Here is a 22,885-nt window from a genome sequence, read left to right on the forward strand (position 1 = left end):
GTAGCTTGCCTTTGAGTTGCTTCAAAAATGTTATTGCTACCCTAGTGAGAGCACCCCAAATAAAAGAAAAAAACAGTGCAGATGTTCAGAACCTAATTTCATCTGCTGAAACTGCTGATTATACTACTCATTAAAATACCGCCACCACTTGGTAACCCTTTAATTTTTAATGGGATTTATTCTAAACAGCAACTAAATCATCAGTCTCACATGCAACCTTCTCTCTCCTGGTCTGCTGTGCTATCAGCACTAGTCACTCTTCCCCCTCTGCTCCCAAACCTGTTGTCTATCTACTGAAAAGAATCAAGGAAAGGACTGTTTCTGCAGCCCAGTTTTTCTCTCTTCACTGAATGTTTCTCAGAAAAAAAAACCAAACATGACTTCCTACCTAAATTACCCTAACTTGGACTCTGTGTGAATTCTTAACCTGCAAAATGGAACAGCCTTATCTTAGTGCTAGGCTTAACTTGGAACACCAATACTCAGTATAATTATGCCATAAACGAGGAAATCCCTTGAAAGGTAGGAGAAATTTCAAGGAATAAAGCTAACTCCAAAGCTGCCAGGTTTAGACAGGACATTCAAACTGGACATTCAAAATATTTGGTGTCTAGACCAAGAAAGATACCAAGCAAGGAAAAGAGAAACTGTCTTTGGGAGCATAACATTACTATAAAGGTGACTGTAAGTCTTTAAAAAAGAAAACCTGAAAGACAAACTTTCAAGTGAGCTTATGGGTACAAGTTGCTGTATCCTTCACTGCAGTAGCCACAACACAGTGTGTAAGTGCAGCATTGATGCTGTCTGTACCCTAGAGCATGTATCCCTTCAAATGAAACATGGGTCTGAGTTTTATTATTTAACTACATTTAAAAAAGAAAATCCCTAGAGAAAGGGATATTATCCACATTTTTGAAGGTTTGGCTTTTTTTTCCTTTACCCCAATATAATTTATTATTCTTCATGCCCATATCAATACATAGCATGTATTGTTCAGAGAAAACGTTTAAGGCAGAACAAAAAAAAAGTTCTACTCTGGGGGGCAAAAAGAAAGAGGAAGAAAACTCCCCCCATCCCCATGAAAACTGAATTCTATTACACACTGCTGGCTACTTTGCAGTCCAAGTATTTTGTATATTATTATTATTGTTGAAAGGCATATGGTACTTTAGCCTCCAAACATCCTGGAGGGATTTGTATGTGTAAACCCGAATGATACAAATCATGTACCATGAATAGCAAACTAGGCAACAAAAAAATAGAGAAAAAACCCAAATTGTTATTTAGAAGATATACTCTTAAAGAACTCCAGAGTCATGCTTGAAAAGCTGCAATAGTAAAAGGATTCCAGACACAAGCCGTATCAGCTCTCCCTTGCCATTTGAACTCATGTCTATATTATGATTTCTTTGCAATGTGAAAGGGAAAAAAAAAGTCCTCTATACAGTGCTTAATGACAAATCACATGCTTTGTGAAGGTTCATGTTAGAAACCCTTTTAACTTCCAAAAACTCCTCTTTTGTAGGTCATGCTCTCATTATCTTGCTCTGGGATCTGGTCTGATTAAATTATAGGAAATTACTAATACTTCACTTTGAACAGCCAGCTCCTCCTGGCTCCTCTTCTTCCTTCTTTTTTTTTCTAAACTTAATTCCTCCTACTCCTGCCTTCTTACATATGAAAAAGACAACAATCACTCTGCTAGAAAGATTAAGTCATACTCATTCTTCATCCATTTTAAAAGTAAAAATGCGTTCTGTCCACATCCTCTTACATTTCCCATTCCACTGCTCTCCCTGCTGGTTTTGCTGTTTGGCCAACTATAAAGTTTGCAGGTTTGTTCTAAATCTTTGGCACCCCCACCTCCTCTAAAATCTCACACATAAGATCCTAAAGACTTAATTAACTTAATGAGCATAATACTGACTCTTTGGTAGCCCAGTCTATACTCCAGCGTGATGTATCCATATTTTGTACCATCAGACAACACTAAGACATCACCTACCATTGATGTGCTTTAGACATTTATCACTGAATGATCTTGTAAAAGTGACTTAGGTTGCATCACAAACAAACAAAAAGAAATCAGCATACAAATTTAAAGAGACAAACTTTACATGTCAGAAAGGGTCCCCATAAAGGGAGAAGGTATTTTTGAAAAATCCATGAGGACTTCATTAGCACAAGTGTTTTCAAATGGAGTAATGGGGTTGTTACTCAATCCACCAAAAGGCTGCTGTTTATTTGAGAGGTGCATTACAGCACCACCAGGACAACCATAATGAGAGCATTGAAATTATTAACCTCATCATACCAAAGAATAATAATTTTCCCTGTGTGGATTCTCTTGTGGACTATGTGCCATATCAAGATCCCTGCAGTGGTAAGAGGTCAAAAATAGTAAGTATGTTAGAAGAATAAATAAAACATGTTAGAAGAATAAATAAAAGGTTCCCCTTATACATGCCATGTGTGCTAGTAAAGTAAAAAACTCATCTGAAAGATTCCTGCTCCTGGCAAGAGTGTTTTGTCTTGGAGGCAACTCTTAAATACCAAATAACAGCAAAAGCACTCTAGACATTGGGAAGTCTTTTGAAAAACCCATCCAATGCATCCTCTCTTGCTATCAGAAAGTATCAGATGAAGCAAGCTGCAGAAATAAAAAATGAAGGAAGCTCTAAATCACTGTTAATTTACTTGTTTGGCAGCATTTTTTTTTCCTCTGATGATATAATCGAGCAATAAAGACACAATATAATAAAAAGCTTCACAGAGTTCAAGTGTTTTTTTACTGTATAGAAACAGCTGAACAATTCAACACAGTATCTGGACCATCCAATACTGTACCTGACCATGAAAAGAAGAGTTACACCTGCTTATAGTCAGACACCCAGCTTTTGATATGGAAACTAATACTGTATCAATTCTGCACCTCCTCCTTTAACAAAACAAATCCAGCAGAAACTGCCATTGCCGTTTGTCCTGCCTTGAAAACATTCCTCAGGAACTAGCATCAGTTCAAACTTCTCAATGTAGCATTTAATTCTGCCTGAGACTGTAATAAATGCAAGCTTTGAATAAATGGAATTGTGGCATTCATTCGCAAATTGCATTGCTGACAAGCCTCGAGACAGAACCAAACCCCAAGGAGTATCGATTGCTGCACTTAAGGCAACGTAGTGCTCTAGATCTTAAACGTTTACTCGAGTGCCTGAAGACTTCCCAAAACTTTTACTTTTCAGGCTGAGCTCTTCTGAGTCACATCGAGCAGTTCAGAGGTAGCAGACTTTCAGGAATCCTCAGTAAAGAAAACAACAGCCTGAGGTAGAATGGAAAGTGAGGCAACAAGGAGAAGAAAGACAAGGTTGTATTTATACATATAAAGATTCTTATGCTGAGTAAGTGAGAAAAAAATATCTAACTGCTAAAGTAGCTGAAAGGAAAAAAACTCCTAACACACATACACAGAAACGAGCAAAATTTCTTAAAACATTCCAGTGAAAGTGAATTGACTTGCCCAAGTTAGCCATAACCAAATATAATCATAAGGCACACATGTACTGGGCAAAATTTTAAGTTGTAGACTTAATTCTGACATTGTAAACCAAGTCCACACAGCTGCAGAATTTCATTTGGGTATGAACAAGCCATTGTCTGTCCAGGAACTTCTAAAATCCTTTCCTCATTCATTTGTATCTTAAATTAAGAAGGATGCACTTTGTGTTTCACAGAATGTGATTGAAGACATTCTGCTGGCATCTGTGACTAAACACTTCCCCAAACCTAACTTCTTGGGACACAAAAACTCCACTTCACAATACATGTAAATACTGGAGCCTCAAAGGGCCCATCCATCTGACCCAACCCTGAGGTTCACCCTGCTTTGAGCAAGGGGCTAGGCCAGATGACCTGCAAAGGACCCTTCCAAACTAAATTATGTTGCAAACTCCAGTGACCGAAAGCTCAACCTTAACTCTGCCATTTTAACCAGGTATCACCCAAACACATTATTATTTTACCTAATAACATCAACCCCTCTCTTCCCTCAAACACTGAGGTGCTAGTATCTAGCAACTCCCTTGGAACTGAATTAAACTCTTGCAGCAGCCTGGTACATCTCCAGCAAAGTCTTGTACAGAGAACTTCACCATCCCATGCTTTTTTTGGCAGTGCAGTCTTCTCAAGTGAAACTACCTGCGAACGTAGGTGAGGGCTGCCCAGTGGAGTCAGTGGGCAGAAGTATAAAATCGGGGTGCTAGTCAGCAGTGACAGCAATCCTCAAGTGCTCTGCAGGGTATATAACAGTGTCTGAGGAATTAATGAAGGCCTAGAAACCCTGAGAACAGGGCTTCCTACCCAAGCAGTACTAGAGCCCACAAGGACTTGCCAAGCTAAGTTACATTTGCTCAGTTACACTGTAACACTCACAAATTATTCTGTGTATTGACATCTGACTATTTATTCGCAAACAATTGCAACATAAGCCAAAATATCCCAGGGAGGTTTGGTAAGATGCTACATCACTTAGGTGTCCCGGAGAGCATTCACGCACCAGCAGCAACCTGTAACATGACTTGGGAGTGAATCACAGCACGATGCCCTCAGTGGGGCAGAGTCAAGGTTGAGCACAGCAGCTGACAGCTTCTTTTGGGATGTGCGTGGGGCACTTTACATTCTTCTGCCACCATTAATACTTCAACGTGAAATACACCCTCTGTCCTGCTAAGAAATGTATTGCTGAAACCAGCGAGAATCAGAGAATAACAACGTATTTTACACTAAGTACCCATTAAAGCAACGTGTTGCTTAAAAAAAAACCCCAAAACAACAACAAAAAAAAAAAAAAAAAAAAAAAAAAAAAAAAAAAAAAAAAAAAGCAAAAAACCCCACCCAAACCAAGTAACAATTTATATCATCTGCACACTGAATTCCAAGGTATTTTCTTAATCTAGAACACTATTATTCTGAGTTATCCGAAGTATTATTACTATTGTCAGATAACAGCTTTTGATCCAGTGCAATCTAGTTGCAAAAGAAATTAAATAAATCCCACTGAAAGGTAACATTCGTGTGGGACAAAGGTGGGCGCGCCTTCCACACACCAGGAAAAAAAAAATCCCTCCTCCCATGAACTGAACTAAAAAAATTAATCCAAAAGAAGTACAAATTAGGCCGTGTATTAAAAAAAAAAATTAAAAATCAAAATAATAACACACGCCGAACTCTTATGTGCACAATGAAGGCAATTGTTCCTCGGCCCAGAAAAAGCCGTGACTTCCCCCGGCGCGGCGGTCAGGAGGTCGGGGCCGCGGGCGGCCTCAGCCGCAACCCGAAGGCGGGGGCAGCGCAGGGCCGGGCCCGGCGGAGCCGAGCCGAGCCGAGCCCCCGCCGCCGCGCTCGGCAGCGCCCGGCCGAGCTAAGATGGAGCCCAGGTTTGATGTCAGCCCCAGGGGCGGGCGGAGGGCAGCGCGCCGGGGCGGGGGCGAGGGCAAGGTCAGCCGCCAGCCCGGCGCGGCCCCGCCGCCTCCGCCCGCCCCGGGAGCCCCGCGGGGCTTCTGCCGAGCCGGGCCCCCCGCGGCCGCCCCCCGAAACGCCCCTGCGCGGCCGCGCTCGGCCCTGAGCGCCCGGGCTTGGCCCCTGCCCCCGCCCGCCGCCGGGGCGCTGCAGAGGCGGGCGCCGCGCTCCCGCCGCTCCCCAGGAGCCGAGCCCGGCCGAGCTGAGCCGAGCCGAGCTCTGCGGGGCGAACCGGGGCTCCTGGCTCTGCTCCTCCGGCGGGCGGACCGCCAAAGGGCTATGCGGGGGCAAACGGCGAGAGGAAGGGAAGGGGAGGGGGAACCCCCAAAAGCAACCTCAAGTATCAACCCCCGCCGAAGCAAAGCCCACCACAACTCATGCCCTTGCCTCGAGTCGGCAGGAAAGGAAAAAGGGAGACAAATCTTTGCGGGGCTGCAAGTGCTCTTCGCCCTCGCCCCCAGCCTGCCGCCCCCCGCGCCCACATCTCGCATCCTGGCCCGTGTGCCGGTGCGGGAAGGGCGCGGGGAGCGCTGCCCCAGCCCTGTGCCCGCAGAGCGGAGCGGGGGCCGGGCCGCGCTCCGCCCGCAGCGGCGCCCCGCGGGCAGGGGCAGGAGCCGCCCCGGTGAACTCCCGGTGACCGAGCCCGGCTCCGGCACCGGCGGCTCAGCTCTCGCCCTGCCCCGAGCTCGGCGCGGAGGGGCTGCAGGCACGCTCCGAGCAGATGTGTCGGGGACAGACAAATGACCCCTCCATCCACCCCACGCTCTCCTTAAAGCAGCCCTGGGGCCATGCAGGGGCAGGGTATTTTTAGGTCCCTTCCCCTCCTCTCCGCCTCCCTCTCAATAGCTGCCGAGCGCTGAATACAAGGAGAGGGGGGGAGAGGGAGCGGGAGAAAAGTTAACTGTTTTGCAAAGAGGGGAGAAAACAGGCAGGGAGGGGGGAGGGAGCGATCAGGAGCAGGGCAGGGTGAGCCGTGTCAGGGGATGTGTGTGTGTGTGCGTGTGTGCGAGCGCGGTGGGTGCCCGCGGGCGGAGGATCGGATGCACTTTAGCCCTGTGCTCTGCTGCTCTCGTCTGGGGCAGCGCCGCCGAAGCCTGAGTCTCGCCTGGCTCGCCTGACCCTTCATTTCACTGCGGCCAGGAGGAGCCCGGAGCCCGCCGCCGCCTCCTCTCCCTGCTCTGCAGGGACCTCGCCTGCCACGGTCTGCCTCCCCCGCCGCCCCCTTCCACGCCGCCGCCGGCGGCCACGGCCTCCTCCGGGGTGGCCCTGGGGTCGGTGTGGGGTGCCCTGCCGGCCCCCTCCGCTGCCCGCCTACCCCCCGCTCCCGGGCCGCCCAGCCCCGCCGCAACCTTTAGCCGGGGACAGACCTCTCGGCTGGTTCCGCACAAGACGCCAGCAGCCGCTTCCCCTCTCGCCGCCCTCCCCTCCCGTGCTTAGCCCCCCTCCCCACCCCAATAAAACAGACCCCCCTCCCTCCGGCCCCAAAGAGAAACCCACACCGCCCCCCCTCCACCCCCCCCCCCCCCCTTAGCACAAATGCACAATCACGGGCGAGGGGAGGGAGAGGGAGGAAAGGGCGAGAGACGCGAAGAAAGACGGGGGGAAAGGAGAGAGAGGAAAAATTAAAAGGGCACAAGGCTGTTCATCACCAACATGGCTGCCTTAGCTCAGACCTAAAAGAGGAATAACCCAGGCTGTGTCTTTGTCAGTTTCACCTCTGTAACCCTAAACTAATGCACGAAACGACGGAGGCGGCTGCAGAGGGGAAGGAGACGGGGAGAGGAGGAAGGAGAAAATGGCAAAAAGAGGGGGCACTTACGTGAAGAGAGGCGCTTGGGCTGCTCCTGCTTCCTCCTGGGCATTTTCCCCCTTTTTTCACATTCTCCTCCTTGGTTTAACGGGAGATCAAATAAGACCGGGAGGGGGGGCACGGACAGGCACAAAGCCGGGGCCCCCGGGGGAGCTGCTAACCGGGGCGGGTTTTCCCTCTTCGCCGGGGGAAAGGGGGCTTGAAGCCGGTTTTCTCGGAGCCACCGCGAAGGGCTCCCTCTCCCCCTCTCTCTTTCTTTTCCTCTACCCCCCACCCCCCACCCCCCCACCCCCCCGCAACCCGGTCGTGCACCTGGCTTGTCCCCGGTCGCAGTATCCCTCAGCGGCCGGGGATGTTCCCGGCGGGCGGGCGGGCGCCGGGCGCCGTGCCGGGGCGAGGGCTGGCGCGGCGGTGCCGAGGGCTGCGCCCCGCGCTCCTCCCGGCCCCTAACTAACACTAACGCCGGGATCAAAGGGCAGCGGCGGCGGCGGCGCTCCCGGCGCGCCCGCGGGCGGGCAGGGACACCGCACACACCCCCGCACAGCCCCGGCGGGCGGGCACACGCACAGACACACGCACAGACACACGCGCGCCCCGCTGGAGCACAGGGGACGGTGCCCCCGCTCCCCACGGGCTCCGGGCGCGGCGCTGCGCGGCGGCGGAGGATGCGCTGCCCCGGTCCTGCACCCGCTGCCAATCGGCTCTTAAAAAAAAAAAAAAAAAAAAAAAAAAAATTAAAAAAATTTTAAATTAAAAAAAAAAAAAAAAAAGGTGTGTGTGTGAATTTGTGGGTCTCGACCATTCACACTGTAATTCCCTCGTTTGTGGTGGGAATGAAAATAATAGCATCAGCCTTTTTTTTTTTTTTTTTTTTTAATTAAGGCGTTTTGTCTTCCAGTGTTAGGAAAGCAAAATTGTGGTGGTGCACAGCTAACCCCATAGAAATTTTTGGATGGGCTCAGCTATCCCTTCACAAAGCACAGGGGCCGAAGGGGTTTACGCAGCCGAACTTCGGTGTGGGAGGGAGAGGCTGCTTTATATACAACTCCCTCCAGGCCAAAACCAGCACCCAAAATAAGCCAGAAAGAAAGGTGGGCAAGTTGGTATCCTGACAACTCCTAGTGCAGGTTTTAAAAAGTGGGAAGAATACAAACAGCATGAAAATCACAACTCCTTGAGAGTGTGTGTGTGTGTGTAGGGGGGGAGGAAATCAAGATTAGGTCACCCCTAATGGTTGATTTAACTGCTACATGATACGTCTACAGTGCACACAGCAATCTGGACTTCTGAAATTTACTTTTTTTTTCCTGCTGTAATGCAGGTAGGTATATGAAGCTTGATCCTGAAGCAATTCCAGTGTGCATTATGAAGCCAGGATAGCAGCTTTCATTAACTGATACATACTCTCATTACTTCACAAATCACACATCTTTCTTCAAAGACAGACATGAAGGTAGAGAAAAAAAATAGAAGAGGTATTGGGTCTCACTAAAGCACAAAAGGTACTCCGTGAAAGAGAAGTGTTCTCTTTGTGACTTGCAGTCATTTGGATAAAAGTTCACACAAAGGTTGTTAATGATTTAAACTCCAAAACCTGTTACTACAATTGAAGTAAAATTATTTGAAGCATAGTTGTTTCATATAGTTCTCTCTTTGTGTAAGAAAATTTTGAACTTAGCAGAATGCATAATCAAAATCATGAGTCAGATGTTGCAAAAATAAAAATATGCATTATTCTAGCATGTATACCTGTTAGAATCTTTTAGCTTTTGACAACCTGACTCATCATTTTATCACACTATTTTTCATCTTAACTTCAATTTCTTAAAAATAAACAGCTGCCTAGGTAAACACAAAACACCAAATCTGCAACCTAAATATTTTTAACCAGTAAATTTAAACTCTTAATCACCTCAATTTAGAATGGTTTCACATAATCTTATATTCATTTTACAGCCACACTGAGCCTTTCAGAAGGAAAAAAGAAAACTAAATAGTATTTAAAAGATTACATATATGACAATCTCAGGTTCACTACCGTGCCTGTGCAAGTCTGAGTTTTTCAACCACGTGCACAGGGTACACATCTACTGAAACAAAAATTCCTCCTGGCTTCAGCTGGTTTATCATTTCACAAAACAGCTAAAATGCTTCATTTTCATGGAGAGATTTATTTACTTTTAAACCAGAGGTAAAACCAAAGTGTGTAACTGTCAGTACTGGAGATTTCTGGGGGTAGGGATGAGTCCAAACAGCTGCCTTACACTTATTCATGACCAAGAGTACCAGAGACCAAATTCCCTTAGAAGATTTAGGTCCTGTCTTTTCCCTCAGTTCTCCAGTTTATACGGGTTTTGGTGATTTCTACCGTGTTAGTAGTGATAACCAAAAATATCAGAGGCATTCTTCACTGTTGCTCACAAACCTCAATTTTGACATGCCTGGGACAAGCAGCAGAACTTTGTTCACTGCAGGAGTTGCAATGCTAGACCCACGTACTTATTTTTTCAATACATTCTAATGGCAACTGTGTTGAACTAAGCCAGCTTTGTGAGCAGCGACAGAGATCCTGTCTTGTGCAGGAGGCCACAAAGTAGCCATTTCAGAGAGGGAAAGAGTACTGGCTCTGTACTAGGATCCACCACTGCTGTGGCAGCCCTTCCCCAGGTGCTCTAGGAGAACAGGACACAGGAAATACTGTGTTCTTCACTATCACTCTTTCCACCCTCTCTTCCTCGTGCGTTTCTGGCATAAATTAATGTTGACATTGTCAGCATTAATTTTACAATGTGCTATGTGGGTTTTTTTCCCCTCCATCATTTGAAACCCCCTTTAGGGGAGTTGAGAAGGCTGCAGCAAAAATGCACCGCGGGAACACAGCTCTCTGAAAGGGCCATGGGGACTGGCACACAGCAGAGCAGCATTAAATCTCTCTGAGGGTGACCTTGTCTTCCATAGACACCCTAACAGTTTTCCTAGGAGTTTAGTGGGCCAAGCCTTAAGAGTGTTCTGCAGTAAAAGAAATCCCAATGCTTGAATGAATTATCAGGGAGAAACTTTATATACTCGAGCTTTGAAGAGTTTCTAGCCCCACACCTGGAAATACTCTCTTTGGGAACAACTTGGTTTTTCATCTCTATCCTGGCTAAGTGCATTACTCCAGGTCTTGTCCTGGTCAATAGATAGTATCCAGCCTTCCCTCTGAAGCCATAGGCACATCAGTCCCCACTTCCCACTATTTCACACATTGATTTAAGGAAGGTGACTAAGGACATAATATAATTTTTAAAATAATCTCCAATAATGTGTTTGGCATAGAACAAAAAGAAAAAATTAAGTCAGCTGACCACACTTTTGAACATTTTTAGTCCAAACACAAGAAAATAGTTGCAAGTCTTCCACAGATAACATAATATAAATAATGCATTGCTTCTGCAGGTCCTGCTATTAATAAGTAATGATTGTATGGCACCTTCCAAACACCAAACCTAGTTACACATATGAATTAAGTTCAGCTCCAGAAACCACTTTTGAACAAAGTAAATATTTTCTTCACTTGCACATGAGAAAAATGAAATAAATTGAGTAAATAAGGTTTTAAACAGTAATAAATGATGTAACATACCTAAAACCTTTGCAGCATATCTAGCATCTGAACTGTTTTTATGCAACGTACCAAATACTTGAAAAGGTTGCTAAACAGAAACTTAAAAATTAGCTGGCATCTTTGCTTTATTCTTTGAAACTTTAAAGAGTTCTGATCCCAGGGTCAGATTTTTTTTTTTTTAAAGAAGGGCACTGAGTGGAAAAATAAGACCATTTTAACCAATTCCTGGGCCCTCTCAAACCAAACTATGGCTGCCTCTGCTTTAAGTATCACCTACCAAAAGGAAGGCCAGGTCAGTTCTGTGTGTCCCTGAGGATGCAGCAGAGAGTTATTCAGACTCCACAGGCTCTTTTTAAAGTTACTCCTATCTTTGGATTAATTTTCTGTTGAACATAGGCAAATACCTTCAATAGCCTCTGTATCTTCATTTTGGACAACAGGGCCCACTACTTTTAATTGAAATTGCCATCTTTCACATGTTGGCCATTACCCTTAACAGCATAAACTCCTCTGGCTTTAATTTATGCCATTATTTCCTTGCTCAGCAGTAACTGCAAATCAGTCCTTCAAATAACATTTGATTATAAACTTCTCTTTGCGCCTAAACATTTGAAAGGCAAACACAAAGGGCTGAACAAGCCCACAGGACAACAGCTCCTGGACACCATCATCCATGCTTGCAATTGCTCTGTAAGCAAATAGCATTAAGTAACAGGTTTGTAAGAATAACTAATAATGACAAGTTAGTGACTGGCAAAGCCACCAACCCCACAAAGGCCAATGAGCAACGATCAGAAGCCATTGCTGTCTGAGGAGTATCATCCTAGGACAGATAACTAACAATTACCAAGTGGGAGATGCACTCACATAACCAGCAGATCCTAAATGACACACAGGCTTCAGCTTTTCAAAAAGATTACCAAATTCTCCATCTGCAAAGTTTTTAACCTCTTCTTTCGTAAAATGAAAAGCCCACAGCCACTTCTAGGCAAGAACTCTTGTAGAGGGCATATTGAATCACAAATGTTCTTGAAGACCAAGAATTCTACTACAGTCTCAAAGCCTCCAAATGGAGAGGCATCAAGAAGTAAGAGTGCAATATGACCTATGCCTCTTTGCTAAAACACAACCAGTTTTCTCAGAATCTTGTCTGAATCCTGGCAAACTAAGTAGCCATCATCACTTTATAACAAACTTTAGCACAAAATGCTTCTAGTCGAGCTGCAAATTCAACACATGAATACTTCTTCAGAAAAAACATGGTGTTCATATTTTTCAGCTGTTAGAATAGCACACTACCTAGGAAAGATGATATAGCTTCTAATTTCAATTAAAAAAAAAAAATTAACACTTTAAGGCTGCTGGCCTTAAACCCATGATGATATAAAATCCTAGATTTGACAGGCCAGAAATACATTGTCTATGGATCTGAAGAAGGACCACATATTAGCGTCCACATAATTTTGTTGCTACTTAAATACTATAGGATGCTTCTTCAGAGTTACCAAAGAGTTTCATTATTCAATATTTTACCATAATTGCACTTAGCTTTTCAATTTCATAATTCCATAACTTATATATGTCATGCTCTTACATATAATATAATTGCATATATTACATATCACCCCTTCACATCCCTTTACTGTAAGCCTGTTTTGCAAAAAACAAAAACCCCCAAACCAACCAAACACCAAAACAAAAAACAAACAACCTCTCACCTGACCCTAGGACTATTTGACTTAGGCCTACAGATACCTGAAATGCAGAATTTCTCCCCCAAGTTTGAGTGAGCAGCCGCTTACCCAGTACAGATTAAACACGGAAAAAATAAATTAATATTTTACAACATAAAATACTAAGCACTTTCTGAACTGATGAAAAGAATTTGTTTAGTCAACTGAGTTCTGGAACACTTAGCTCAGGGCTACTGTAGTTACAAATGTGGAAATAAAAAAGGATAATTATCTGCTCCAATCCTGATCTTCTTGCATAATTTTATATTCTACATTTAAGTGCATTGAACTCAATAACTTTAACCCACCCTAAGAATCATCTAAGGTAAATCAGAGTAAGACCCTGAGAACTCCCTCTCTCATTTTGCTTCTGCTTAATAGTTTGCTAGTCGCTGGTTAACTGAAGATTTAGGCACAGTCTTATTATCAAACACCTGCCATGGTTTAAGGCATTACCTCCTCCTGGAAAAAACACCTCCCAAACTGGCAAAATAGAATGTATTTATCCTCCTGTCTACTTCAGTGAGAAGTCTTGCAGCTTCGTTAAGTAGCAAGGCAACAGCATTTTAAGGCACAGCTGTTTGCTAAATGGAAGTGTGTCCAAGTTTTTAAACACCTTGTTACATTTACGTTGAAAGGCAGAGTCTCTGCTGCACCAACAAGTTGGCAAATTCCTCAGGGAAATCAATTCTGGTTTCTCAATTAACTAGCTAGTTTTCTATTGTTAAAACACCAGAGTAATACTGAGGCTGCACTGGACCATGAGAGCTGACAAGACCCCAAGGAGCTCAGCTACCATCTAGGACTATGCATCCACATCTCCCTCTGACATAGCAGGAGGAAGGCAGGCACAGAGGGGCATGGCAGTGGTACTGGTGCCAACTATGCCCTCTTTGGAATACCTAAAGAAGGGTGAGATAGAAGGGCATTTGGGAGACAAGGAAATATAGTGGTGCTGAGACTTTATGTTCCCAAAGAAAGGAAATCTACTGGGATAAGGGAGGGAAGGACCATGCAGAGATCAAGCTTCTAGCAGAGTTCATCTGCCTGGTGCAATGAATTTCACAGGGAATTCAGCTACGCTTGACCATGCTTCATGTTCTCAGTGACCAGCCCTCACCTACTGGCAGGCAGAAGGGTTTGGGCTGCAAGTCAGCCTGCTGAGCATGAAGGCATGCAGCCTGGAGGAAATCTCTCCTTGCATTGGCACTTCCCCATCGGGCTGCACAACACACAGGAAAAGGTTATTTGTCTTTCGAGATATTAAAAATATAGGCTGGCTTCCTCAACCCCTGCTGACACTGATGGAAATACTGTTTCAAGTCCCTACTTTTCAGCAGTTCTACCACCCATGCTCTTTCAAGTCTGTAGTTTACAGTAAGATGCAAATTATTAGTCCAAAAGAAATAGACTAATAATAGTTAAAAACCCCACAGAGAAGCACTAAACTTTATGAGTAGGAAAAAAGGAGAACTATTAATACCTGGAGAGAAGCAGCTTTCATTTCCATACAAAAAAAAAGCTGAGGATTGCATCCTCAACACTTGTGCAAATGATTTAAAACTGGAAAGAATGGCTGATAATACCAGATGGTTGCATCACCTTTCAGAAGTACTACCTCAACAGAAGTGGGCAGAGGAATGTCCTGAAGTTCAAAAGGGGAAATGCAAAGTAACGAGGAACAGTCCTGAGCACCAGCATATCCTAGGCATCTACCAGCTGGAAAGCAGCTTTTCCAGGAAGGACCTTGGGATCCTGGTAACAAGAAGGCAACCACAAGCCAACAACACACCCTTGTAGCCAAGAAGGGCATCAGGAGGAAGACAGCTGCCAGCAGGTCGAGGGAAGTGATCCTGCACCTCTGCTCAGAGCTGGTGAGGCTGCTTCTGGAATGCTGCATCTCACTCAGGGCTTCCTGGCACAAGAAAGATCTGGACTTACTGGAGCCAGTCCAGTACAAGGCCACAAAGATGATTAAGGGACTGGAGCATATACTGCAGGAGAAGAGGCTGAAAAACTGACACTGTCTGGCCTGGAGAAGAGAAGGCTCAGAGGCATCTCATCCATTTGTACAAATGCCTGATGGGAGGGAAGGAGGTTGAGGAAGTCAGACACTTCTCAGCAGTGTCCATTGCCAGACAAAAAGGCAAGGAGCATAAAATGGACAAAAACAACCAGAACCAGAGCAACACCCCAAAACCAAACAACACAATACCAGTGTTCCATCTGAACACAAGAACACAATTTTTATTTTTTTTTTTTTTTACCATTAGAAGAGTCATTAGAGAACTGGCACAGGTTAACCAGAGAGTTGCCTGAACAACGTAGCTTACCTGTTTGAGCACTGAGGCTGGACTAGATAATCTCAAAAGGACTCTTCCAATCTAAGCGAAAATGCTGTAATATGAGCATTTACTGTTTCCTAAACATAGTATTCATATCTAGTTTTATGGGAGTAGTTTAGAGAACACAAATTTTCCACCAGGCTTTTTTATCTACTAGGACTCTTCAACAAAAACACCCTTATGATATCAGAACTCTTTAATGTCCAAATACTTTTTCTTAGAATTGCTACTGGTTTATGAGCTACTTAATGGAAAATATTAATTAACCATTCCAAACTCATGGTTGGCGTTTTACTTCCTCAGTTTTCTTCCCTCAGTATCCTGATTATACAAACTATATGAACTCGAAACTGCAGAGCAGGTAGAAGACTGACTGTATTTTTAATCCCTCTAAAATGCAAGCATTGGAGATTGGCTGCCTTTTTTCTTAGACATTTGCAAAACATCATTACGTCCACCTTTCAGCTGGGGACATGCACTCTGCCTGTGGTAGTTCACCAGCAAAGCTAGATAAAGAATTTTAAGGCTGCTGTTCCCAGCAAACCATTATCATCAACACATCCCTGACATGTAGGTGCTGTGGCCACAGGATTTAATTGCTTTTCTCACTAACCAGCAGCCATACTTCCTCAGTGCTATTCTCTCACCACTAAGCACACAAATTTACTCGTATAACCCCTCATATATGTTGGCTGCTTGCACTAAAGGTGCCCAGGTCACGGTAGTAAAATGCATGAGGTACCCGTATAATTTGACTTATTACTCTTGTTCTCATTTAGGTTTTGGGAGGGACAGAGATACTTCTGTGCACTGAGAAACACCGGGGGATTTCAGCGGTGTCACTCAAGACCTAAGGGGCTCTATATGCTGCACGGAGGTCGTGGTGTCCCTCGGTAGAGAGTGGCGTGCTCCTGCCTGCAGATGGAGTCACGGTCCCAGGGAACACGCTCTCACACGCTTCTTTTCCCCCAACTCGAGCAACAAAACAGCTGAAGAAGTTGTGGGGCAACGGGTTGCCCCTTTGTGTGCTTCCCTCCTCAAAAAGCAACTCTATGAATGAAGAATCAAGGGTCTGAAAATGGAAGAATGCACAGATTCACTCAAATACTTTCTAGTCTATTTCTCTGTATATGTCCCCCTCCCAGCAAAAAAATTTCCACATTTTTTGTATTAAAGAAGAAAGAGGATGAAGTTTTCTTAAAGGGAGGAGTACTTTTTCCATATTTCCTACTTGGAGGATTTTGCATGAGCCAGAATCACTGGAAGCAGGTGGGAACCTGAACAGTAAGTATTCCCTGCCTAGCCAGAGAAAGTATGGATCTCCCATTTAGTCTTGTAAAGGTCATCAAGCAGAGGATAAAAGGGAAAAATCAAGGTGACTGACTTTTAGAGAAGAGATCCAGCAAGGCCATAGACTTGTGCAAGATTCAGCATGTTATTGTTGGTTTTCTTGGAAATCTTTATTGAAGTTTGCAGGTTTTATTCATTCTAATATATTGAATGGCAGCTTTTAGAAAATAAGTAAGCCTTCTTGATCTCCATAACCATTAAGTTAGGTGGCCTCTCCCCCAAGGTGCCAAGAACCGTGTCAGTTAGAAACAAAACATTTTGGTTGCCTTATGAACCCTACAGCAGCTGTATCATTTCAGCTCAGAAGGAGGACACTGTGATGCTTTCATTTACATGGGGAAAAGAGTAAAATCAGGGGCTTTAAAATCATCTGAGTAGCAAAGCAATTGGGAAGTGGGCCAAGAAGATACTCAAGAACAGCTTTCCAAGAGAAAACAGCATTGGAGAGGATACCACAATGGAGCCGAGATTAGGAAGAAACCGTGTGGAATATCTTTCTGGTCTAGTGTAAAAAAAAGAGTAAGTCTGCACAGTGGAGTAGAGAAACTCTCCTATTCAGGGTTTGTCAGGGTTCTATGATTCATACAAGCCTCCAGTCCCCACAGCTGTGATACCATGTCAGACATAATTACTTCTGCTGTCCAGCTGGGTACGCTAATCAAGGAAGCTGGGTCAAGTCTGACACCACACCTACTTATCTCTCTTCCATAGCACTTCACCAACTTATTAAAAATGTTGAGCACTCCTAACATTCCTCACTGGAGAGTACAAAAATGTGAAGACTGTCATTCTCCATTGCTGACACTGTTGGAGACCTTCACAACACATGGGCTTTTATCAAAGGTCCTGCTTTATGCACTCAGTGCCTCTGAGTTATCAGAAAGTAATTAAGTCCAACAAGTTACTGGGAGCTAGATACTCCAGGTTCCAAAATAGGAAAGAAAAAAAAAAAAAAGAAAAACAAAACTAAAACATCACCCAAGCCCCACCCAAATTAATCTAAAAAGATTAAGATATTTTAAGGAAAATATGTAAGAAAAGTCTGAAGACTTCCAGCTTGACAGCTCAAATGTTTTAGCTGGCTGAAATGGTCACACCATCATGTAATAAGAGAGAATATATAATGTATACACATTTTAAGTTTATGGTCCCTCTCTTTTCCCCAAGTTACCTCTGAACTATTGCCTCATCCAGTTCTTTACATCTTGCTGTTTCTCCCATTTTATCTTTATAACTGAGGTACATCCCTCCCCTTCATCCCACCCCAGAATATTCTTCTAACCTACATGAACATCTAAGCTTTATATTCTTCCTCTGATTGACCATCCTATCTAATTCAAAGTTTCTAGCTTAGTCTGTTACTAAAAGTCAAACGCCCTTACCAAAATGTTTCCCACCTCCAAATTGCCATGCCTTCAGCAACTTCCTGTAGTATGAAGACTTTTCTGACCAGTGTCTTTCAAAATGGGTTGACTGTACTTTCCAAACTGACCTTCTCTGGCAAATTGCTGCTCTCCAGGCCTATGTTAAAGTCTCCTTATTACCTCAGTGACACTGTCTCCAGCAAGGCTTCCCATACTACTGAGTGTCATATTCTTTTCAGCTGTTCCCTGTACAACTCAGCCTTGGGTTTTTACTGGTGCAGTAAAGCCTTCTTGGAGACAAAGTAGTAACACGTGATTTTGCCAATGTGTTAGGAAAGAAAAAAAAAATTAAAGAAACTTCTAGGGCCTTTAGAGGTCTGTATTAAGGGACTGTACCTGCTCAGACCCCAGGCTGAGGCACCTATGCCAGCAGACACTTGGAAGGAAGGTACTTCTTTCATGCTCACATCTCAAAGCCAGGCAACTTTTCAGGCCTTGCTCACCAGCACTTTAAGACAGGACCTCTACCCAAAATCCTGTTCCCAAAAGGAAGAAAGTCTGCTAAGGCAAAAGCCTGTGCCAATACACAGAGGATGGCAAAGTCACCAGTGCAGAAAGGTTAGGTTACAGGCCAGTACTTGTTTCCTAGCGATAAGGTTAACAACACTGAAGATGAGTGACTTATTTATGAGTGCAGGAATAAAAAAAAATCCCGCACGAATTAAGCGACTTTTACATCTCTTCAAGCAAGGACAAGCTTGCCATTCCACCGGGCCGAGTCACGGCGGCCTGCTGAGACCCCCCCACGCCTCCGTGATGAGCCAGAGCAGAAGGAGACCGGCAGCAGGCGAGCAGAGACAGGGCACCCAGAGCAGTGCTGCTCTCCCAAGGCACTCCCTTGGCTCCGCGGATCCTTTTCCCGAGGTTTGGGGGGAGCTCCTGTCTTTGCCGTTCGGAGCAGAGCGGCGGCGGGTGCCGTCCCTCCCCGCGGGCTGCGGAGAGCGGCCGGCGGCAGCCGCGCTCCAGCTGCTCCCGGAGCGCATCCCCGGCCCGGCCGTACGAGCCGCTCTGCAGCGGGACGGGACGGGGGAAGGGGCCCGAACCACCTCGCTGCCACACACAACACGCAGCGGGTGTGTTTGCCCCGCTCTGTTGCGATGTCGGAACCTACTGAGATGATTCCAGTCCTGACTTGAGCTTTCCTCGCTGCTGTCAAAGCGCAAAGGAAATGCTTTGTTTCCTTTGTGTTTAGGAGAAGTACCATTAAAAAACTGCCCCCAAATCAATCAAGTCCTCTGGAAACACGCACAGCGGTCTGTGGCACTACTGTTTCTACTCCTCCAAGTTAAATATGCCAAATCACTTAAAATTAGATGATTAAAGCAAAATTTCAGGCAGGCCTTTAGCTACCATATAGTAATGCCAGCTTTTGAGTAAAACTAGCAAAAGAATTAGGGGAAGAAAACACACACACACACACAAAAAAACCCCTCAACAAGAAGCCAGAAGATTTCACCAATGCCACTTTAGAACTAACCAAGTTGGTTGGCTGTGTATTTGCATGGCTGAATTTGTGCTTGAGCATCGGCCCAAATGTGTTCATGCCCAAATGCCCATATTATGTTTAGCAGCCAACTTTTCCCTTTTGCTTAATTAAAACTACAACGTGCATAGCAATGTTTTAAAGAAAATTACACAGTGGAGCAGCACATCCACCTTTTAAAGTCTCTCCACATACTCTACTAGATCATTGGTGAGCCAGAGCTGCTCCCCAGTTCAGAGGCTTCCCCAGTTCAATATCCCACAAGATCTGCTACTTGAGCAGTGGCTTTCATTTGAGTCATTTTCCTGGGGGTTTAGTTGTGGAACTGCTTGCTATTAATGCAGAAGTTGTGAATAAGACTCTGGAGGAGTGATGAATTTCACCCATTAATCTCAAACCAGTCAAATGTGTAAATGCTTGTGCTGTTAACCATTCAAACTGCCAAAACAAGTTTTCTGATACTGCTGTTTCTATCTTCACAAAGTAGTTGTGAATGTTCCTCCCCACCAGGAAAGCACAGAGAACAACTGCTGCAAAAATGCACACACTCCATAGCAGCGTCAGAAAAAGAGCTCAACACAAAAATCAGAATAACGATGAGCCCATATGGTATGCAATTGTGGCTGAGCTTACCTAACTGTTCTTGCACACTCTCTTCAACTGTTGTAATGGCAAATACAACGTGTTTGAAAAAAAATACTTTTCTTTCACTTCAAATGTGCCAGAGAGGAGAAAAACACACAGCTACCTCATTATGCCATTGTAACTCAATAGCCTGTGATAGTCTGTACAATCCTAAACCAGTGAGTTTTCAAAGTTCTGAATTGGAGAACATATACTGGAAATAAAGGAGTCTCTCTGCCAGTTCAGTCTGCATTTAGAAGCTGAGTTTTCAGTTGTTACTACTCGTCTGTTTTAGTTCTACCACTTATATTTTTGATGACCATGTACTGAGCACCTAGAAAATTGGTACTTTTACCACTGATATCAGGTCTGCACTTTCCACTTCTTAATTTGATTTCAAGTTGGTCATAGCAGTAGCATTGCTGATGCAGTCACATTTGGATGTGACAGAAAGCATCACACAAGGCACAAATACAGAATAAATTGGTTTAAAAAATGGATCTTTTTGTAGTCTCACCTTTAGGGCAAAATCCAGAATTGTGTTAGGCTACTGAGCACCCCCCCCCATAGCTGAGGACTGCAGGTGCCTCAGAACCATATCTGTGACCCAACCACACACTGAGAAGCTGCCTAGGGCTAGCAGAAAAGGGATATTACTTTTACTAGTTGTTTATGCATTTTCCCCAACAACCTTCCCCCTCTGACATAGCCAATTATCAGGTAATACCTGCACGTTTTCCTTCAAGAAAGAAATTGAGCTTAGCTTACCTGTATCCTGGGGCTCACTAAGCAGTGGTCTGCAGTATGAAGGTCTGTGTGTCATCAACCTTTCTTTTAGCTTCTTCCCTTCTCCTCTGCTCCTTTGATCTGGAAGAAAGAAGTAGCAACATTCACTGGTCAAACTTTGTGCTATGTGATTCAGTCTCAGGTGGAATTCAGAGAACTTTTAACAATGTAAGTTAAGTGCAGGTGTGTTCAGAGCCAAACTACAGCTGAGCCTTTTTACCCTTTATTGCAGTCATAGATGTAAGTAAGGTTTAGGTTGGGGGAAGAAGGCTGGGTAGGTTTGGGTTTTGGCTTTTTTTTTTTATTTTAAAAAAACAACCCTGTTGAACACCAGCCCCTGAACACAGTTTGGGCAAGCAGAAATGTGAGGCAACTCTTAGCATCTTCCACACCACCACAATTCAACAGCCCAGTTTATTTTTGTAGGAGAGAAATAATAATAATCCTTCCTGTGTGTTTGATGGAAACAGGCTGCAAAGGCAAGCGTAAAGGAGCTAAAATAACCACATTTTGCTGTTAGCCTTCAGCTACCTTCCTGGCAGTCTGTTTTAGCCTGCATCTTCATTCAGGGAAGTTCTCCTGGTCACCAGACTCTCTGCCTCACCATGCATAAGAGTTTCCTTCTGAGGGAAACCAGGATTCATTCCAACACAGACTCAGGTGGCAGCCAGGCTGCTAATTCCCAGACCAAGACTTGCAGGTACAGCTGATCAAAGGATTATTATTTCGTCCCTTTGGTGGAACACCCCAACTGTTTTTATATTTTTTATTCCTCCCTCTCCTAGTCCCCCTTCAGTAGGAGGTGCTAGGCAAAACAGAGGATCAAACCCTGATGTTGAAATCCTACCAAATACCTTTTTGTTCTACAGAATTTTTTTCAAATGAAAACCAGCCTTTTCCCAGAGTTCTTAATAGGCATAAATTTAAAATTTGAGTTTCTATTCAACTGTCTTGATAAAGCCACCAGTTCTGTCAGTTTGTTTTCTAGGCTCATACATCTTTCACTGACTATCACAGCTCTCTAGAAACCAGCTAGGTTGGGGACAGAAGAGATCTATTCTGAAAAAATGAATCTCCTCAAGAAGTATCTATAAACAGAAATGGCTACCACATCAACATGAAATGAGAATGCTTGTATTTACCACTGACATGATGCCAGCATTTTCCAGAAAAATCCTTTTCTACCATATGTTCTTTTTTTAAAATCAGCTTTTTCTGCCATACCTAAGTACACACCCACAAATATTTTATTCAGTTATTTAGTACACTTAGGTCAGCAAGCAGTGTCTGAGAGCCTGAAGAGGAAAGACCTCACCCTTCATTGACTTGAATGGTCCTTCCATGAAAATGGAATGAATCCATTTCCATCAGCCAAATCCTACTTTTTGTGAGTAACACAGGGATTTATGAGCCCTGCTTCCCATGCTGAAACACCAAAAAAAAAGCCCAACCCCAAAGTAAACAGTTCAGCTCCAGGCAGCAACACAAGTGTTGCACATTTGCCATAACTAGTAATTACTGTGATTACCAAGTAGTCATGAATTAGTGAAATCCTGGTCCCAATTCAATCAATGACAAAGTCCTCACTGATCTGCTCATAGTTAGGGTCTTGCTCATAGAGGCTGATGATTCCCGATCTCATGTACAAAAGCAAATTGTTCCAAGGTTTGAGCCACTTTACTGCCCCAAACTGCTCTTTCCACCCCTTTGCCAGAAACCAATTTTCCCATAACAGAGTCAGCAGAATTAATCATATACCTTCACCTTAGCCACTGCATTTTGCAGCCCAGGTGTTAGGACAAACTCAGCTGCTCCTGATGCAGATGAAATGGCTGCTGGCCCATTTCTGATGCCCTGGCACCACCCTCCTCCTCCTGCTTTCTTGATTTCACTTTCTGCATTACCATTTTCCAGTTCAGATTTGAAATCTTGTTGTTTTAAAGTTGGGGTTTTTCCTACTTTAAGAACATAAAACTTAGGGTGATACACTAAGCTCCTGGTGGGAACTGTGCCAGAGAAACACAGGTAACCTGCCAGAGCTTGAGTGCCACTTCACAGTTCTCCCCTCCCAAACCAATTCCACTTAATTCTGCCTTGCTATTGACAGAGTTTCAGACATGCAGCAGTGTCAGGTTTTGTTCCAAAACTCTTTGAAATTAGTGGAAGATACCAGGCTTGGGGAGTTTTAAGCCATAGAAAACAAATGCAA

At 44.3% G+C, this 22,885-nt stretch overlaps 1 protein-coding gene across 1 annotated transcript in view; it reads right to left on the reverse strand.

The window, feature by feature from the left end:
* ZNF827 (zinc finger protein 827) overlaps positions 1-7,467 on the reverse strand; it is a 100,621-nt gene extending 93,154 nt beyond the window's left edge. Inside the window, exon 1 of the mRNA XM_053941210.1 lies at positions 7,334-7,467. Coding sequence (XP_053797185.1) covers positions 7,334-7,376 — 43 coding nt within the window. The 5' untranslated portion in view covers positions 7,377-7,467. The remainder of the gene's footprint in view (positions 1-7,333) is intronic.
* Between the last annotated feature and the right edge of the window lie 15,418 nt (positions 7,468-22,885).

Source organism: Vidua chalybeata, chromosome 4, assembly GCF_026979565.1.
Source record: "Vidua chalybeata isolate OUT-0048 chromosome 4, bVidCha1 merged haplotype, whole genome shotgun sequence".
Classification (NCBI taxonomy): Eukaryota; Metazoa; Chordata; class Aves; order Passeriformes; family Viduidae; genus Vidua; species Vidua chalybeata.